The sequence below is a fragment of the Panulirus ornatus genome, chromosome 14 (assembly GCF_036320965.1).
Source record: "Panulirus ornatus isolate Po-2019 chromosome 14, ASM3632096v1, whole genome shotgun sequence".
Taxonomy (NCBI): Eukaryota; Metazoa; Arthropoda; class Malacostraca; order Decapoda; family Palinuridae; genus Panulirus; species Panulirus ornatus.
This window is the reverse complement of record NC_092237.1, coordinates 43,298,289-43,315,184: the sequence shown is the minus strand read 5'-3', so window position 1 is coordinate 43,315,184 and position 16,896 is coordinate 43,298,289. Positions and strand designations below refer to the sequence as shown.

At 48.5% G+C, this 16,896-nt stretch overlaps 1 protein-coding gene across 2 annotated transcripts in view; it reads right to left on the bottom strand.

The window, feature by feature from the left end:
• Duox (dual oxidase) overlaps window positions 1–16,896 on the bottom strand; it is a 489,286-nt gene that overhangs the window by 161,544 nt on the left and 310,846 nt on the right. For both annotated transcript variants that reach the window (XM_071669735.1, XM_071669734.1), the window contains exons 4-6: window positions 14,945–15,132; window positions 4,671–4,878; window positions 2,513–2,679 (exon numbers count right to left, since the gene is read on the bottom strand). In XM_071669735.1, the coding sequence (XP_071525836.1) occupies window positions 2,513–2,679; window positions 4,671–4,878; window positions 14,945–15,132 (563 nt within the window). The remainder of the gene's footprint in view (window positions 1–2,512; window positions 2,680–4,670; window positions 4,879–14,944; window positions 15,133–16,896) is intronic.

The following is a 16,896-nucleotide window of genomic DNA, read 5'->3' as shown; positions in this document are numbered from 1 at the left end:
GGGCTGACATTGGCCAGTAGTGGCCTGACATTGGCCAGTAGTGGCCTGACATTGGCCAGAAGTGGGCTGACATTGGCCAGTAGTGGGCTGACATTGGCCAGTAGTGATCTGTAGTGGGCTGACATAGGCCAGTAGTGATCTGTAGTGGGCTGACATTGGCCAGTAGTGAGCTGACATTGGCCAGTAGTAGCCTGTAATGGGCTGACATTGGCCTGTAGTGGGCTGAAGCATGCGGGCTGACGGTAGTCAGGGTGGTGGACCACGGACGAAGATGGTGGCGGTCAGCCCACACCCAACCCAGGTGTTTATATTCGTCTCATAAGATTACATGGTACATAAACAAGGTCAACACATCATGACGTCTTGACCTGTAATACAAAAACAGTACACACACACACACACACACACACACATATATATATATATATATGGAGCGGGGGGCTGGAAATCCTCCCCTTTTTTTTTTTTTTAATTTTCCAAAAGAAGGAACAGAGAAGGGGGCCAGGTGAGGATATTTCCTCAGAGGCCCAGTCCTCTGTTTTTAACGCTACCTCGCTAATGCGGGAAATGGTGAATAGTATGAAAGAAATATATATATATATATATATATATATATATATATATATATATATATATATATATATATATATATATATATAACGGATGGTTCAAGTTCGTCGAGTGTACCTGTTAAGTTATATGGGAGGAGGAATGTGGCTTCAGGTGTGGTGTGGTGGTAGATGAGTGGACCTGGTGTATACGAATACGAGAAATGCTTAGAAAAAGTAAAGGATTTGTAAGTGAAATTCCTGCACAAGTGGAGACAACGTAGGGTGGGTGTGGAAACCTCTGGTGATCCATGGCCAAGTAGGTAGTGCACAATAGTAGTTAAAATGGCGAGCAAAATTCTTGGATTTACAGGTCGGGTCATCGAATTTAAGATCTTCGTCATCACACGTCATAGCTGATGGTCCTCGTCTTGGACGCCATTGGTCACTGTGCTCGAGAGAGTTACAAAGGCGAGCTACCAAGATGATCCCAGGACGGAGAATCCAATCCTATGAGAACCGACCAAACGAATCAAAGTAACTCAGAACAGAGAAGGTTAAGGTGTGATCTGATGATTCAGGTAATCAAAATGATCAGAGGCTTCGATGATTTCGATCTATCGCCCTTCATAAGGGATATATTCGTCTGCTTTCACTCGTAGAGATGGTTACAAACTCGTGGGACAAACGTTTTACCTCGGAGGAGTTTAAGTACTTTTTCTTCAACAGGATCATTAACATATGGAATCATTTACCGATTAAAATGGTGGAAACAAGTACCATATTTACGTTTAAGAACAGTTTTGATTAATGTCTCGCTTCAGATCTACAAATGACATTATTTGCTCCTCCTTAGCAACATAAAATGTAAAATATTCTTTTATTTTAATACGCACGTATTTATACTCTTACCATAATGGTATATAATTCACATATCTTCCACTATCACAAACAGCCTCGAGGGGTCCCAGTGATCTGTTGCTGTTTGAATTCCTTTTATATAACGCTGATTGAGATGTGTTGTGGAATCTACGGTGACGAGTTTTTATTAAGAGATATATGTGTGTGTGAGAGGAGGAGGAGAAGAGGGGTTTGTCATGTCGCTTCGGCAGTTAACTGTATATAAATGGGTGATGAAGGAAGATGCGAGGGACTGATATGTAGTTTACTGGGTCGTAGTGGAAGGCCAGCAGAGTTAAGAGTCAACTGATGTTTGCAGATGACACGGCCCTGGTGGCAACTCGAGTGAGAAACTATATAAGCTGATGCCTGAGTTTGGGAGTGTGTGTGATGCGAGGAAGTTCAATCAGTTTTAGCAGTGGAGAATAAGTTTGAATGGGGAGAACTTGGAGGAAGTGAAGTGCTTCAGATACCTGGGTGTCGGCACGGCAAGAATGACACCATGGGAGATGAAGTCAACCATAGGGTGGGTGAGGGGGGGCTTAAGGTCCTGGGCTTAAGGTCCTGGGTATGTTCAACAGTGTATGGAAAGACAGGTTACGGTCTGTGAGGGTACAAATGGGTATGTCTGATGCTACGGCAGTCCCGACAATGCTGTATGGACGAGAGTCGTGGAACGAACACGCAGAAGTGCGGAGGAGTGAGGAAGTGTTGGAATTGAAATGCCTGAAGACAACGTGCTGTGTGAGGGCTGGTCGAGTCCGGAATGACACTGTGGAAGGTTAGGAATATGGCTGAAATGAGCAGGTGTGCTGAAATGGTGAGGACATATGGAAGTGACTTTCCTGGAGGTGGGTAGTGGGCGTGTAACATATATGGAGGTGGGTAGGGGATGGGCGTGTGACATATCTGGAGGACGGTGGGCGTATGACCTGTCTGGGAAGGTGGGTGGTGGGCGCGTGACCTGTCTGAGAATGTGGGTGGTGGATGTGCGACCTGCCTGAGAAGGTGAGTGGTGGGCGTGTAACCTGTCTGGGAAGGTGGGTGTTGGGCGTGTGACCTACCTGGAGGTGGGCGGTGAGAAGCCGACGTGCCCTCTGGAAGACTTCCTCGTCGGCCCAGTCTGGGTGCTGGAGCTGCACCCTCCGCGCCAGCTCGTTGTGCCAGCGGAAGAGCAGGATGCCGAAAGCCAGCAGCGCCGGGTTCTGGTTGGTCCTCTGGTCGCCAAGCACTGCCACCAACAACACAAACGTCATAGTTACGTCACACATAACAATGATGTCATGTAAATACAAGAAATAGTGCAAAAACCCAGTACCTCTTTCCTAAATCTCACTCACTTCCCTCAGCCACAGTTGGAAGCCATACAACTTATCTGGTAAACATGTCGGCCATAAGGAAATCCTCCTCCTTTCCGAGGACAGCCCACGTACCGGGTAGGTCCACCTTCCCAAGTGTGAACTATCATCCCTGTTCAATCATTCCTTTCCCAGGACAGCCCACGTACCGGGAAGGTCCACCTTCCATCGTTCCTTTCCGTGAGCCGTGATGCTGGTATCCATCTCCCTCTCCTACACGTATCATCTCAGTCACTGCTCTTGTGAGGTGTCTGTATGTGTTCTTGCCACGATGGTTTGTACCCGTGGCACAAGCCTGGCTGTTGCTGCTTCCCATAGATTGTGTGACGAGACCAGCCACACGAAGATTGACCGTTATAACAACAGAGCACGAGATGAAATGACGTAGCCAAGACGTCTTGGTGCCAGACCGAACACCACCATCCGGTAACGCGTGTTTACCAGTGGCGTCTTAGCTAGGTCTCTTCCTTGTATATCAACTGACTGTTCTACGTCTTCTGTCTCATTCTTGTGTATCCCCTGACCATGTGATCATGACACGAAAGTGCACTCGGGAACTTATGTTTCATTTCCCTCGTGGTTATATGCATATACTAGATCACACGCACCACTGTGACCTCCTAAGGCCCAACGTGCGCCACTTCCAGCAGCAGGAGAATATGGACTCCTATCGAGCGAGAAGTTTTCCGGCGAGACTGTGATCATTTTCGACCACAGACGATGGTATGGCCGCGCCGACTTTTCCCAAGCGTGCAATCTCTCTCTCTCTCTCTCTCTCTCTCTCTCTCTCTCTCTCTCTCTCTCTCTCTCTCTCTCTCTCTCTCTCTCTCTCTGTATGAAGATTACCACACATACTGTCACGAGTAACACAGTGTCTCGTGCACGTGACCATACGTTCACCATAACGTTTCAAATCTGCCTTTGTTACATCCTCGGGAGGAATCTACAATCATACTACAGACCTTATCCACCACCTTCCTAGATGTAAATACACACACACACACACACACACACACACACACATTGTAAAGTACAAACTAGAGGTAATCATACACGGCAGTAATTAACAAACACAGTAATTCATTTTTGTATGTTTCCTTCACATCACATCAATGACCTTACGTCCGTTGGCTATCAGAGACTCGGGCTGTAACCTGACCCCTTCATAAACCGTGGGTCGCTCTGGCTGCAAGTCGTCTACTGTGTTACGGCTTGAGTCTGGCCACCAGGCGTGTAAGTGACCACGTTCACTCACGATCCTCTGTAAGCCAAGGATCACGTCTGACTGACTGACTGACTCTCCCTGCACACACTTGACCGACCCACGAACTGAATCTATGATGCAGTAAATAATCAGCGACATTTACATGGGTGTACAGAGGCCACACACACCAGCGGACTGAACACCCATCTATGTACCAGTGCCAGAGGCCACACCACCTGTCACACATCCTTCACGAAAGCACTCCTGTACCCCCCCCCCCCCCCACCCACCCTGGTGCACTAGACATCCCTCTCTGCTACAACCCTCCCCACTAGGAAAGATATTTCCCTCCTCCCTAGGAAAGGTTCTACCCTCTCCACTAGGAAAGGTTCTACCCTCTCCACTAGGAAAAGTACTACCCTCCCCACTAGGAAAGGTACTAGCCTCCCCACTAGGAAAGGTACTAGCCTCCCCACTAGGAAAGGTTCTACCCTCTCCACTAGGAAAGGTACTAGCCTCCCCACTAGGAAAGGTACTAGCCTCCCCACTAGGAAAGGTACTACCCTCCCCACTAGGAAAGGTACTACCCTCCCCACTAGGAAAGGTACTAGCCTCCCCACTAGGAAAGGTTCTACCCTCTCCACTAGGAAAGGTACTCACGGAATATCCGTTCTGGGCTGAGGATCTTGAGGACGTGGGGCGTGGGGCTGTTAAACATGGGGATCCGCTCGGTGTTGCGGGGCGGCATGCTGGGGTCCTCCGGGTCCGTCCTGAAGGTGCCGTTCTGGAAGGACCTGAGCATGTTGAGCCGCGCCTCGCTGATGCTGTACACGAAGTTCCCGTCCAGCCACGACGTCACGTAGTTCAGCTGCGAACACAACAATGGAAACAGCCATCAGGGTAAATACACACTCTCAGCTCCACACATCTATCACAGTGTCAGCTCCACATATCTATCACAGCCTCAGCTCCACACATCTATCACAGTCTCAGCTTCATACATGTACCACAGTCTCAGCTCCACACATCTGTCACAGCCTCAGCTTCATACATGTACCACAGTCTCAGCTCCACACATCTATCACAGCCTCAGCTCCACACATCTATCACAATCTCAGCTTCATACATGTACCACAGTCTCAGCTCCACACATCTGTCACAGCCTCAGCTTCATACATGTACCACAGTCTCAGCTCCACACATCTATCACAGTCTCAGCTTCATACATGTACCACAGTCTCAGCTCCACACATCTATCAATGTCTCAGCTTCATACATGTACCACAGTCTCAGCTCCACACATCTATCACAGTCTCAGCTTCATACATGTACCACAGTCTCAGCTCCACACATCTGTCACAGCCTCAGCTCCACACAGCTCTCTAAGAGGTCCCAACAAGGGAGGTAGAGAAGGTCACCCCAGGCCAGACGGCAGAGAAGGGCAGGTCATGAGCGACGCTTGACCTGACCCGACCCACCCAGCCAAATGAGGGCCCTGCGCGCCGCCACCACAGGATATCACGCCGCTGCAGGAAACCCCGCTCGTCAGGACCTCCGGTGCAACAAGCAGCCACAAGAGGAAGTTCGTCATTACCGCCGTTAGCAAGACAGATGTGGCAGGAAGGCCACCGCTGCGCCGGCGACATCGTCAGACACTTTGGGAATTCTCTCACTGGCTGGTCGTGTGGGGCACCAGCGGGAACACTGGAGCGAGGGACATCGATGTCACTGCTCATAATGCCAGAGTAAAATAAAAACTTTACTCATAAATGACAATACTCTACCATCACATACACGACGACTCACAACCATAAAGCCAAACTCTCAGAACACGAGAAGGAACATTCACAAGTCATATTGATCAATATCAAACGAAACAAAGTGGGAGAAATGTATAGCAAAGAAACACGAATAAAAACAACAATCAGATTATAAGGACCAACAGACCATTGTTGCCGAGCAAGACGCCAGTGCAATGCGTCAGGACGGACCAACACCACCAGCAGCCTGGAGCCCTCACCACGCAGCCTCCTGAAGTTGATCCTCGCCGCCAAAAGCGGGTGATTCACTGAGCCAGACAGGCTCATCGTGTGAGATGTAGCGCCAAGGGTTGGGAGAGGTCGGTCACACAGGCGTCTCTGTCAGCTTCCTGTGGCCATACAACAAAGGTGGTTCGCCACGTATCATCCAGAGAAGTTTATAAATAGTGCCCAACATAGCCCGGGCAAAAACTAGTCCCAGTCAGGGTCATCTAGGGTGACACGGTGATGAGACAAGAGCATGCACGAAGGAGGCACTCCACCTCCTCAGGTGTCAGGAGACATGAATCTTAAAGCACGAGATGATGACGGGAACCCAAATGACGGAAAGGAACAGAATTCCACAGTATCATTATACAGAGAATAACAGTGACATTACAGTCAGTCATCGTGTGACTGGTGTCATCACAGAAACTATGGGAAGCAGCAGCCAGATCAGTTCCACGGGTCCGAGTCGTAAGGGTCTTGGGTGGGGGACACACGTGGACAGCATAACAGAGCAGAGGCTGATGTAATACTTGGAGGGGGAGAGAGAGAGAGAGAGAGAGAGAGAGAGAGAGAGAGAGAGAGAGAGAGAGAGAGAGAGAGAGAGAGAGAGAGAGAGAAACCAATATTACAGTGGACGACAAGGGATGGTTGAGGAGGAGACTGCAGCTGAGTTCATCCTGCGGGAGGTTCTGACTCTGGCCGAGAGGGAGAGATGGCAGGAAAACCACTCGAGATGTGCAAACTGTATTCCAGTCTGGGACGAATAAGTCCCGGGTTACTGCTTACCCAGTCCACGATGCTGCGGAGAGAGGGTGCAGAGCAGGTGGGAGGAAAAGAGCGAGTATGAAGGTGAAGAGGGAAGGATTGAACTATACTGTGTGGAGCGGTTACTGTCGGCGTGAGAGTGAATATGGCTGATGTATGAAGACTGTTTCAGGAATGAAGAGGGTCGGCGACAGAACAAAGCCCTGTGGGACACCGCAGTTCATAAGGCCAGTACATAATAGTAACCCCAACAACAAGTAAATGACGAGGAACTTACAGAAAATTCACAAGAAAGCAAAGAATGGCAAAAAAGCCAAAGGCAGGAATCTTAGCAAAATCTTGTGCCACACACTTACCACATGCTGTAAACACGTCGAGAGCTAAATATAATCACTGAATAGAGTATCAATGGTGGGTCACAACATAAGAGATATCTCCTATAGATTCGAAGTCCACACAAAATATCAACGAGAGTTTCCAAAGCCTCTGAAGACATGAGAAGTGAGAACGACGTGTCTACAGTGGGAAAAATTGAAAATGTGTCCTCTATCCGGGATGGGCTGAACAATGGAACGTTTCCAGGAAGAAGGGAAAGTTTAGGCCTTTAGACAAAGACGAAATATGTGAACAAAGAAACCAACTTGAGAGGAGCACTGTTGTAGGACGAGGAGGTACGTCACCCGCTCCAAACCACCTTGTCCACCTGCGGATGCGACAGGACCAGGAGGTGGTTGAGGAAGGAGTTAGAATTATCGACTACAGAATTAGAGGCAAAAAGATGCCAAAATGAGAGGTTTTGTCAGCTAGGGACAAAATAATCGGGTGGGAAAAGAATTGGGAAGCTATAGGAAGCGCTTTTGACTAAGTACCAGAAACATATATTCGTTCAAAAGGTTCAAACAGCACCACACACACTCCTTTACTGCAAGCATGACTGACCAAGAAGAATAACCGAGCGATAACTACAAGCACAGGTGAAGCGGAAGGAAATACAGAAGGAATAGGTGTCATGGCCGGATATGCTCTGTCCCAGCGGGTTGTCGATACACTCCAAAACATTTAAGGTATCATCACAGTATGGAGCCGTGCCATCTCCTGTAGGTGGGTCAGTTTTACACCAATCTGTAAAAAGATTATTTTGCCCAGAACTAAGTAAGACACAAGCGTTCAAGTGTACGTCCATAACTCTAACCCCATAACTTTACGATCAACATTACCAAAACACCAACAGGACTTATGATGACCTAGCTTTAGTCTGGCAGTAAGAACACACACATTTACTTGATCTTATTGCATTCTCTATATACATGTTTGACTCAACACACGTGATGGAAAATAGATCTGGTCTTTCCTCTGTGAAGTCGTGTATCTACTTAGAATACCTCCAATCTTTACTGACTGCACCTTCAAAGCTCCTGTTTCCCAACACAACATGGTGTTCAGTAGCCTCTGCAGATAGCGCGAATGTGTGTGAAGCATCACCTGTATAGTACTCTTAAGAGGTGTGCATGAGAGGGGATCCTCAATAGCCTCACTCGAATCCCTGTACCAGTAACGCTGGCATATCGGTAACTGGTCTTAAGAGTCAAGCAGGTTGCGATGAAGGAGAACTAATGATTAGACTGTGATTGCGGTTTCTACGAGCGAAAAATTCAAAGATAAATGACCAATTATTCAACTTAACCTTGTACTATAATCTATCAATTTTAACCTTGTACTATAATCTATCATCATTAGATTATGCTGCATTGGTAGTTACACTTACAGTCCTCCCAGTGGCAGGCAGAGTCGAGAGAGGCTACAAGTGTAGTTATCTTGCGTTGTTTTTCGTCCGTACAGAAGCATCTTTTTTTTTACGTTGGAGGCTCCAACCACGAACGAAATTCCACATCAAGGCCAAGCCTTAATTAAAATTTGGAGAGGTTAATGAAAGAGATAACATACAAAGAAAAGTATTTACGAATTTTGGAGGAAGTAAAATGCCTGTTTTTTAAAAAGTGCCGGATAATAGTGGTCCAGAAAGACAAGAGAGGGTTGAGAGTTTCAAAGCCTCGAGGTGTAAAGACAAAAAAGTTATCAAAACGGCCCACCCTTAGAGGTGCCAACGCCCACACAGTTATCCGTTAGGTAGGCGGAAAGTGATATAGGTTTCTAATTTGGCACATATGATGTACTCTTATAAACAATGTCATGCGAGTGAGTGTTATTTGGATCCACTGAATAAGAGTCACTTGCATCATGGTGTATGTGCTTTAGTAAATCTATCCTGACGTTATTTGGATCACCGACATAACCTTCACTCTTACCAAGATGTCAGTCAAGTATCGTGTCTGAGGTATGATGTGTACTTGATTACAATGATGTCTATTGTGGACACAAGCCACAGACATCACGTGAGCCCACAAGTGTCCCAATCTTTATGGTATAGATATTCATAAAAGCCCATTTTCACAAGACCCTCAGCATTTTAATGCTCGCGTGAATGGCATGGCCTAGTGCTCTTGGGTCTATCAATATCACTTTATTCTTAAGGTGTGTGTGTGTGTGTGTGTGTGTGTGTGTGTGTGTGTGTGTGTGTGTGTGTTGGACCAAAGCTGGTGCATGATAATCTACCAGAGGCTTCATGCTCACAAAGCACATCACTTCAGCCCTTCCAACATGAGCACCAGAAGTAGGGTAGTACCCTCCCATAACTTCAGATCTAACTGTACAGTGCAATGAAGATCTTGGTCCTGCACAGCAGCTCAGGTACAATGGACTCACAGTCATGACACTAAACAAGAGAGTCACCAGGTCTACCACCAGTTCTTAACTCTGTTCGTCCACTGAAAACCTTGTTCCCCTCTGCAGAAATAACAAGGCCAAGGCTACCCCAAGCTCTATGTGTGTGTGTGTGTGTGTGTGTGTGTGTATTTAAGAATGGTGCGAGGCCACGACTGGTTCTGGGTTGTACAAGAATATCACCAGCATAATCAAGTGTGACGGTTCTGGCACTAATCTTCGTCAAACATTGATTACAACGTTACAATGTGGGTCTGAACGCTCCCTCCTGGCGGAGGGCACAAGCTGCGGAGCGCATCTTAAACTTCACGTCTGCATCCTTGACCCAAGACAGGAGGAGACGGTAGACATTTTGCTGGTTTCATAACACAGCATTATAGCCATAACAGCCGACCACCTATGTCCACTTCTGGTATTCCTCAGGTCTCAACCTTGAGGACCAGCGTTCGAACACCACTGGTTCCACGACGCGATATGTCACTTGGTCTGAAGCCACTGTGATCTTGTATGATACTGATATCCTCATTCACTATGTGGTTACATCGACTCTCTCTCTCTGATGGAGTTCAAACAGATTTATGTACTGACATGTAGTGGTTCACGACGACCGCTGGCTGGTAAAAGAGAGTTAGATTTACACATGGCATCTGTACACACTGACTGGCCTTACAACACACACACCGACACACTGGTCAAACGGCTCAACGCCACTACTTGTATAACATCCATGTTTTACACCATCCACCTCTGATGGGGTCTCTAGCACCACACCATCCACCTCTGATGGGGTCTCTAGCACCACACCATCCACCTCTGATGGGGTCTCTAGCACCACACCATCCACCTCTGATGGGGTCTCTAGCACCACACCATCCACCTCTGATGGGGTCTCTACCACCACACCATCCACCACTGGCTGGGGTCTCTATCGTAACCTGGTTTCTACCAACGCCCTGTCTGACCTCATGGCTTTATTGCAAGATATTTTCTTCAGTGATCCTCGTATCGAATTCTCAATCGGCCTCGCAATATAATTTCAGGTTCAACAAAATGAAAATACAACAACACGTACATACGAACACCCCAGACATAGCAGAACCTGACCAAGGATAGGTCAAGGATTCCGCCACACCCTCCACCATCCATTAAGTTCAATATACTTTCGTAAGACATGACTGATACTGTTCCCCCCCCCACGATCCATCAGTTCGGCCCGGCGTAAGGAGAGGGGACCGTGCAGGCCCCTTTCCCCCTGGCTGCTGGGGTGTCGTGCATTACATTTACCCGGGGTTTATCAAATACGACCCCTGATATTCACAAGGTCGTACTGGTTAACCCCTCCTGAGAGCCCCCAGGATGTGGAGGAATATCCCCACACGCCCCCAGTGTGCGGGGGAGTCTCCGTCACACCCCAGAGCCCCTACCTCACCTGGTCGGCACACCTACGTCAACAGCGTTATGTGGGCCAGCTGGCGGGTGAAAGCCTTAGCCACCTGCCCTGCGACCTGTGTTGCTGCTACTGACGGTGCTACTGCAGCTGCTGCTACTGACGGTGCTACTGCAGCTGCTGTTACTGACGGCGCTACTGCTACTGACGTTGCTACTGTTACTGACGGTGCTACTGCTACTGACGTTGCTACTGCAGCTGCTGCTACTGACGGTGCTACTGCTGACAGTGCTACTGCTGCTGCTACTGCTGCTGACGGTGCTACTGCTGCTGACGGTGCTACTGCTACTGACGGTGCTACTGCTGACAGTGTTACTGCTGCTGCTACTGCTACTGACGGTGCTACTGCTACTGACGCTGATACTGCTGCTACTACTGACGGTGCTACTGCTACTGACGGTGCTACTGTTACTGACGGTGCTACTGCTGCTGTTACTGACGGTGCTACTGCTACTGTTACTGACGGTGCTACTGTTACTGATGGTGCTACTGCTACTGTTACTGACGGTGCTACTGCTGCTGTTACTGACGGTGCTACTGCTACTGTTACTGACGGTGCTACTGTTACTGATGGTGCTACTGCTACTGTTACTGACGGTGCTACTGCTACTGTTACTGACGGTGCTACTGTTACTGATGGTGCTACTGCTACTGTTACTGACGGTGCTACTGCTGCTGATACTGACGGTGCTACTGGTGCTGTTACTGACGGTGCTACTGTTACTGACGGTGCTACTGTTACTGATGGTGCTACTGCTGCTGCTACTGACGGTGCTACTGCTACTACTGCTGATACTGACGGTGCTACTGCTACTAACGGTGCTACTGCTGCTGTTGGTGATGACTGTCTAGAATCTGGTGCTTGTGGTTTGGTGGTCCTGGCGCTAGTGTTGGTGATGGCTGTGTTGATGGTGTTGGAGCTGGTGGAGCAGGTGCTTGTGGTGTTGGTGACGGCTGTGTTGATGGTGTGGGAGCTGGTGGAGCAGGTGCTTGTGGTGTTGGTGTGTGTGGGTGTTGGTGATGGCTGTGTTGATGGTGTGGGAGCTAGTGAAGGCGACTGCGCTCATGTTCTAGTTGTAGGTGGCAGGGTTGCTGGTGTGGGTGGTGGAGGTAGGGGTGACGACCACACACACACACACACACACACACACACACACACACACACACACACACACACACACACACACACACACACACCTCCAGATTCATCATGCCCGAGATGAACAATGTGTTGTCCATCTTGAGGACCACGACCTCTCACGACCCTCACGTAAGTGTACTCCCTCCAGCAGCACCACGACCCCTCACGACCCTCGCGTAAGTGTACTCCCTCCAGCAGCACCACGACCCCTCACGACCCTCACGTAAGGCTACTCTCTCTAGCCGCACTACGACCCCCACGACTCCCCTCCCCCACCCCCATGACACTCATACATCAGACACTGCCCCTCCTGCACCATTGCCCGCCACACAAGTTAAAGTTCCAACATAGCAGAGCATCTCTCTCTCTCTCTCTCTCTCTCTCTCTCTCTCTCTCTCTCTCTCTCTCTCTCTCTCTCAATTTTGGAGCAAACAGGTAATACTGGATGAAGACTATGGGATGTACCATGACAGTATGGGAGACAGTGACAGGTTGTGGGGTGTGTAAGGGAGACAGTAGCAGGCTGTGGGGTGTGTAAGGGAGACAGTAGCAGGCTGTGGGGTGTGTAAGGGAGACAGTGGCAGGTTGTGGGGTGTGTAAGAGAGACGGACAGTGGCAGGTGGTTTCAGTGGAGCATCACTCTGGACAACACTGGGGAGGATGAGGTACTGGATCAAGGTGAGGCTACACCTGGGATCACCGAGGCGGAGGCGCCCTCTGTACCGACCACCTCCGAGGAAGGAGACTGGAAAGTTGCTGCTGCAGGAGGCACCATCGCCCGCACATCACCAGCAGGTATTACGCGGAGTCCAACTTCATTTAAGTGCTCGAGATAATGAAAGCGATATATCAGTAATGGAGGACACCATCCACGGACGGAGATGCATATTAATGAGGCAGTGTGGCAGGTAAACTAAAAGAAGGGACCTGTTGCTTCCCTCTGTGTTCACTTCTCCAAGACCTAACCTCCTCATGACCTGTCTGGTCCAGGTGTTAAGTCCCAAGGGGTAGTCAGCACGGACGGCGTCAGGCCTTCGTCAGCACTCTCTGGGGGGCTGAACATGGCCTGGGCCATGACACCACTGGCTCAGTCTCGGAGAGAGAGAGAGAGAGAGAGAGAGAGAGAGAGAGAGAGAGAGAGAGAGAGAGAGAGAGAGAGGCTCCTGCTGGGGGATCTGTGGCTGACGTGGTCGGTGGGAGCCATGACACTGACAATGACCAAGACACTGACACTATCCATACTACCGGGACTTACGGCACTAGTGCTGACCATCACACTGACGCTGACCATAACACTGACGCTGGCCACAACACTGACGCTGACCACAACACTGATTGACCACAACACTGACACTGACCTCAACATTAACAATGATCACAACACCGACACTGACCACAACACTGACAATGTCCTTAACATTATCAATGGCCACAACACTGACACTGATCACAACACTGAAACTGACCTTAACACTGACACTGGCCTCAACACTGACACTGACCACAACACTGACCACAATACTAAAAATGACCACAACACTAACACTGACCACAACACTGACACTGACCTCAACACTGACACTGATCACAACACTGACCACAACACTGACTCTGACCACAACAATGACGCTGACCACAACAGCGACACTGACTTCAACAGTGACACTGACCTCAACACTGACGCTGACCACAACAATGACACTGACCACAACACTGACACTGACCTCAACAGTGACACTGACCTCAACACTGACGCTGACCACAACAATGACACTGACCACAACACTGACACTGACCTCAACAGTGACACTGACCTCAACAGTGACACTGACCTCAACACTGACGCTGACCACAACAATGACACTGACCACAATATTAACAATGACCAAACACTGACCTCAACACTGACACTGACTTCAACACTGACGCTGACCACAACACTGACGCTGACCACAACACTGACACTGACCACAACATTGATAATGCCCTTAACATTAACGATGACCACAACACTGACGCTGACCACAACAATGACGCTGACCATAACACTGATAATGGCCTTAACATTAACAATGACCACAACACTGACGCTGACCAAAACACTGACGCTGACCACAACAATAAACGCTGACCACAACACTGACGCTGACCTTAACATTAACAATGACCACAACACTGACATTCACCACAACACTGACGCTGACCTCAATACTGACAATGACCACAACAATAAACGCTGACCACAACACTGACGCTGACCTTAACATTAACAATGACCACAACACTGACATTCACCACAACACTGACGCTGACCTCAATACTGACAATGACCACAACAATAAACGCTGACCACAACACTGACGCTGACCTTAACATTAACAATGATCACAACACTGACATTCACCACAACACTGACGCTGACCTCAATACTGACAATGACCACAACACTGACGCTGACAACAACAATGACGCTGACCAAAACACTGACGCTGACCACAACACTGACGCTGACCACAACACTGACGCTGACCACAACACTGACGCTGACAACAACAATGACGCTGACCAAAACACTGACGCTGACCACAACACTGACACTGACCACAACACTGACGCTGACCACAACAATGACACTGACCTCAACACTGACAGTGAACTCCTCTAACCCAGCCCTCACCATCTCCCGTTGGTCCACCACTGGCACACTGGCCCTGAGCATACCTTCCCTTGACCCTGGAGACCCTGTCCCTGAGACCCCGCCCCCCGGTCGTACCTGTTCCCTGGGGCTGTTGGGGCTCTGGCCGGTGGAGTAGTCGTAGCCGGCCCGCTGGAAGGGCATGAACTTGTCGCCGGTGCACTGCTGGTCATACATCTCGTCGCACTTCTCGATGTCAATCCTGTGCATCTCGATGGGGCAGCCGGCCTCCGAGGCCTGCAGGATCTCCGAGGACACGACCTGACCTGGGGAGGAACCACACGGTTACTACTTCACGACTTAACCTGGGGAGGGCTCCACCACCTGACCTGGGGAGGAACTACAGGGTTAGTTTTTCACGACCTGACCTGGGGAGGGCTCCACCACCTGACCTGGGGAGGAACCACAGGGTTAGTTCTTCATGACCTGACCTGGGGAGGGCTCCACCACCTGACCTGGGGAGGAACCACAGCTTTATTACTTCATGACCTGACCTGGCAGATACTATGGCAAATAATATATGCAAGGGAAGGAGATTGTTTCCCCACGTGCCTAGACATTACAGATGATCAAATAATAACATCAATAATATATCAAGGGTGATAGCGGGATTGTAGATGGAAGATATCAAGGGTGATAGCGGGATTGTAGATGGAACGATATTATATTGATGATGATGACGTACATATGTGTGTGTTGGATATCATCCATCTGGAAAAGACAGACGTAAGGAGATTATCGTGGCTACATTAAGGCTATAATAAAGGATGGGAAAACGAAATATGTTACAAAGACGATGCGATATGATGATACGGTGTGTTGTATGGAAGAAATGGGTACATATTAGGCGTTAAACGCAAGCCTACAATATATATATATATATATATATATATATATATATATATATATATATATATATATATATATATATATATATATATTTTTTTTTTTTTTATTATACTTTGTCGCTGTCTCCCGCGTTTGCAAGGTAGCGCAAGGAAACAGACGAAAGAAATGGCCCAACCCCCCCCCATACACATGTATATACATACGTCCACACACGCAAATATACATACCTACACAGCTTTCCATGGTTTACCCCAGACGCTTCACATGCCTTGATTCAATCCACTGACAGCACGTCAACCCCGGTATACCACATCGATCCAATTCACTCTATTCCTTGCCCTCCTTTCACCCTCCTGCATGCTCAGGCCCCGATCACACAAAATCTTTTTCACTCCATCTTTCCACCTCCAATTAGGTCTCCCTCTTCTCCTTGTTCCCTCCACCTCCGACACATATATCCTCTTGGTCAATCTTTCCTCACTCATCCTCTCCATGTGCCCAAACCACTTCAAAACACCCTCTTCTGCTCTCTCAACCACGCTCTTTTTATTTCCACACATCTCTCTTACCCTTACGTTACTCACTCGATCAAACCACCTCACACCACACATTGTCCTCAAACATCTCATTTCCAGCACATCCATCCTCCTGCGCACAACTCTATCCATAGCCCACGCCTCGCAACCATACAACATTGTTGGAACCACTATTCCTTCAAACATACCCATTTTTGCTTTCCGAGATAATGTTCTCGACTTCCACACATTCTTCAAGGCTCCCAGGATTTTCGCCCCCTCCCCCACCCTATGATCCACTTCCGCTTCCATGGTTCCATCCGCTGCCAGATCCACTCCCAGATATCTAAAACACTTCACTTCCTCCAGTTTTTCTCCATTCAAACTCACCTCCCAATTGACTTGACCCTCAACTCTACTGTACCTAATAACCTTGCTCTTATTCACATTTACTCTTAACTTTCTTCTTCCACACACTTTTCCAAACTCAGTCACCAGCTTCTGCAGTTTCTCACATGAATCAGCCACCAGCGCTGTATCATCAGCGAACAACAACTGACTCACTTCCCAAGCTCTCTCATCCCCAACAGACTTCATACTTGCCCCTCTTTCCAAAACTCTTGCATTTACCTCCCTAACAACCCCATCCATAAACAAATTAAACAA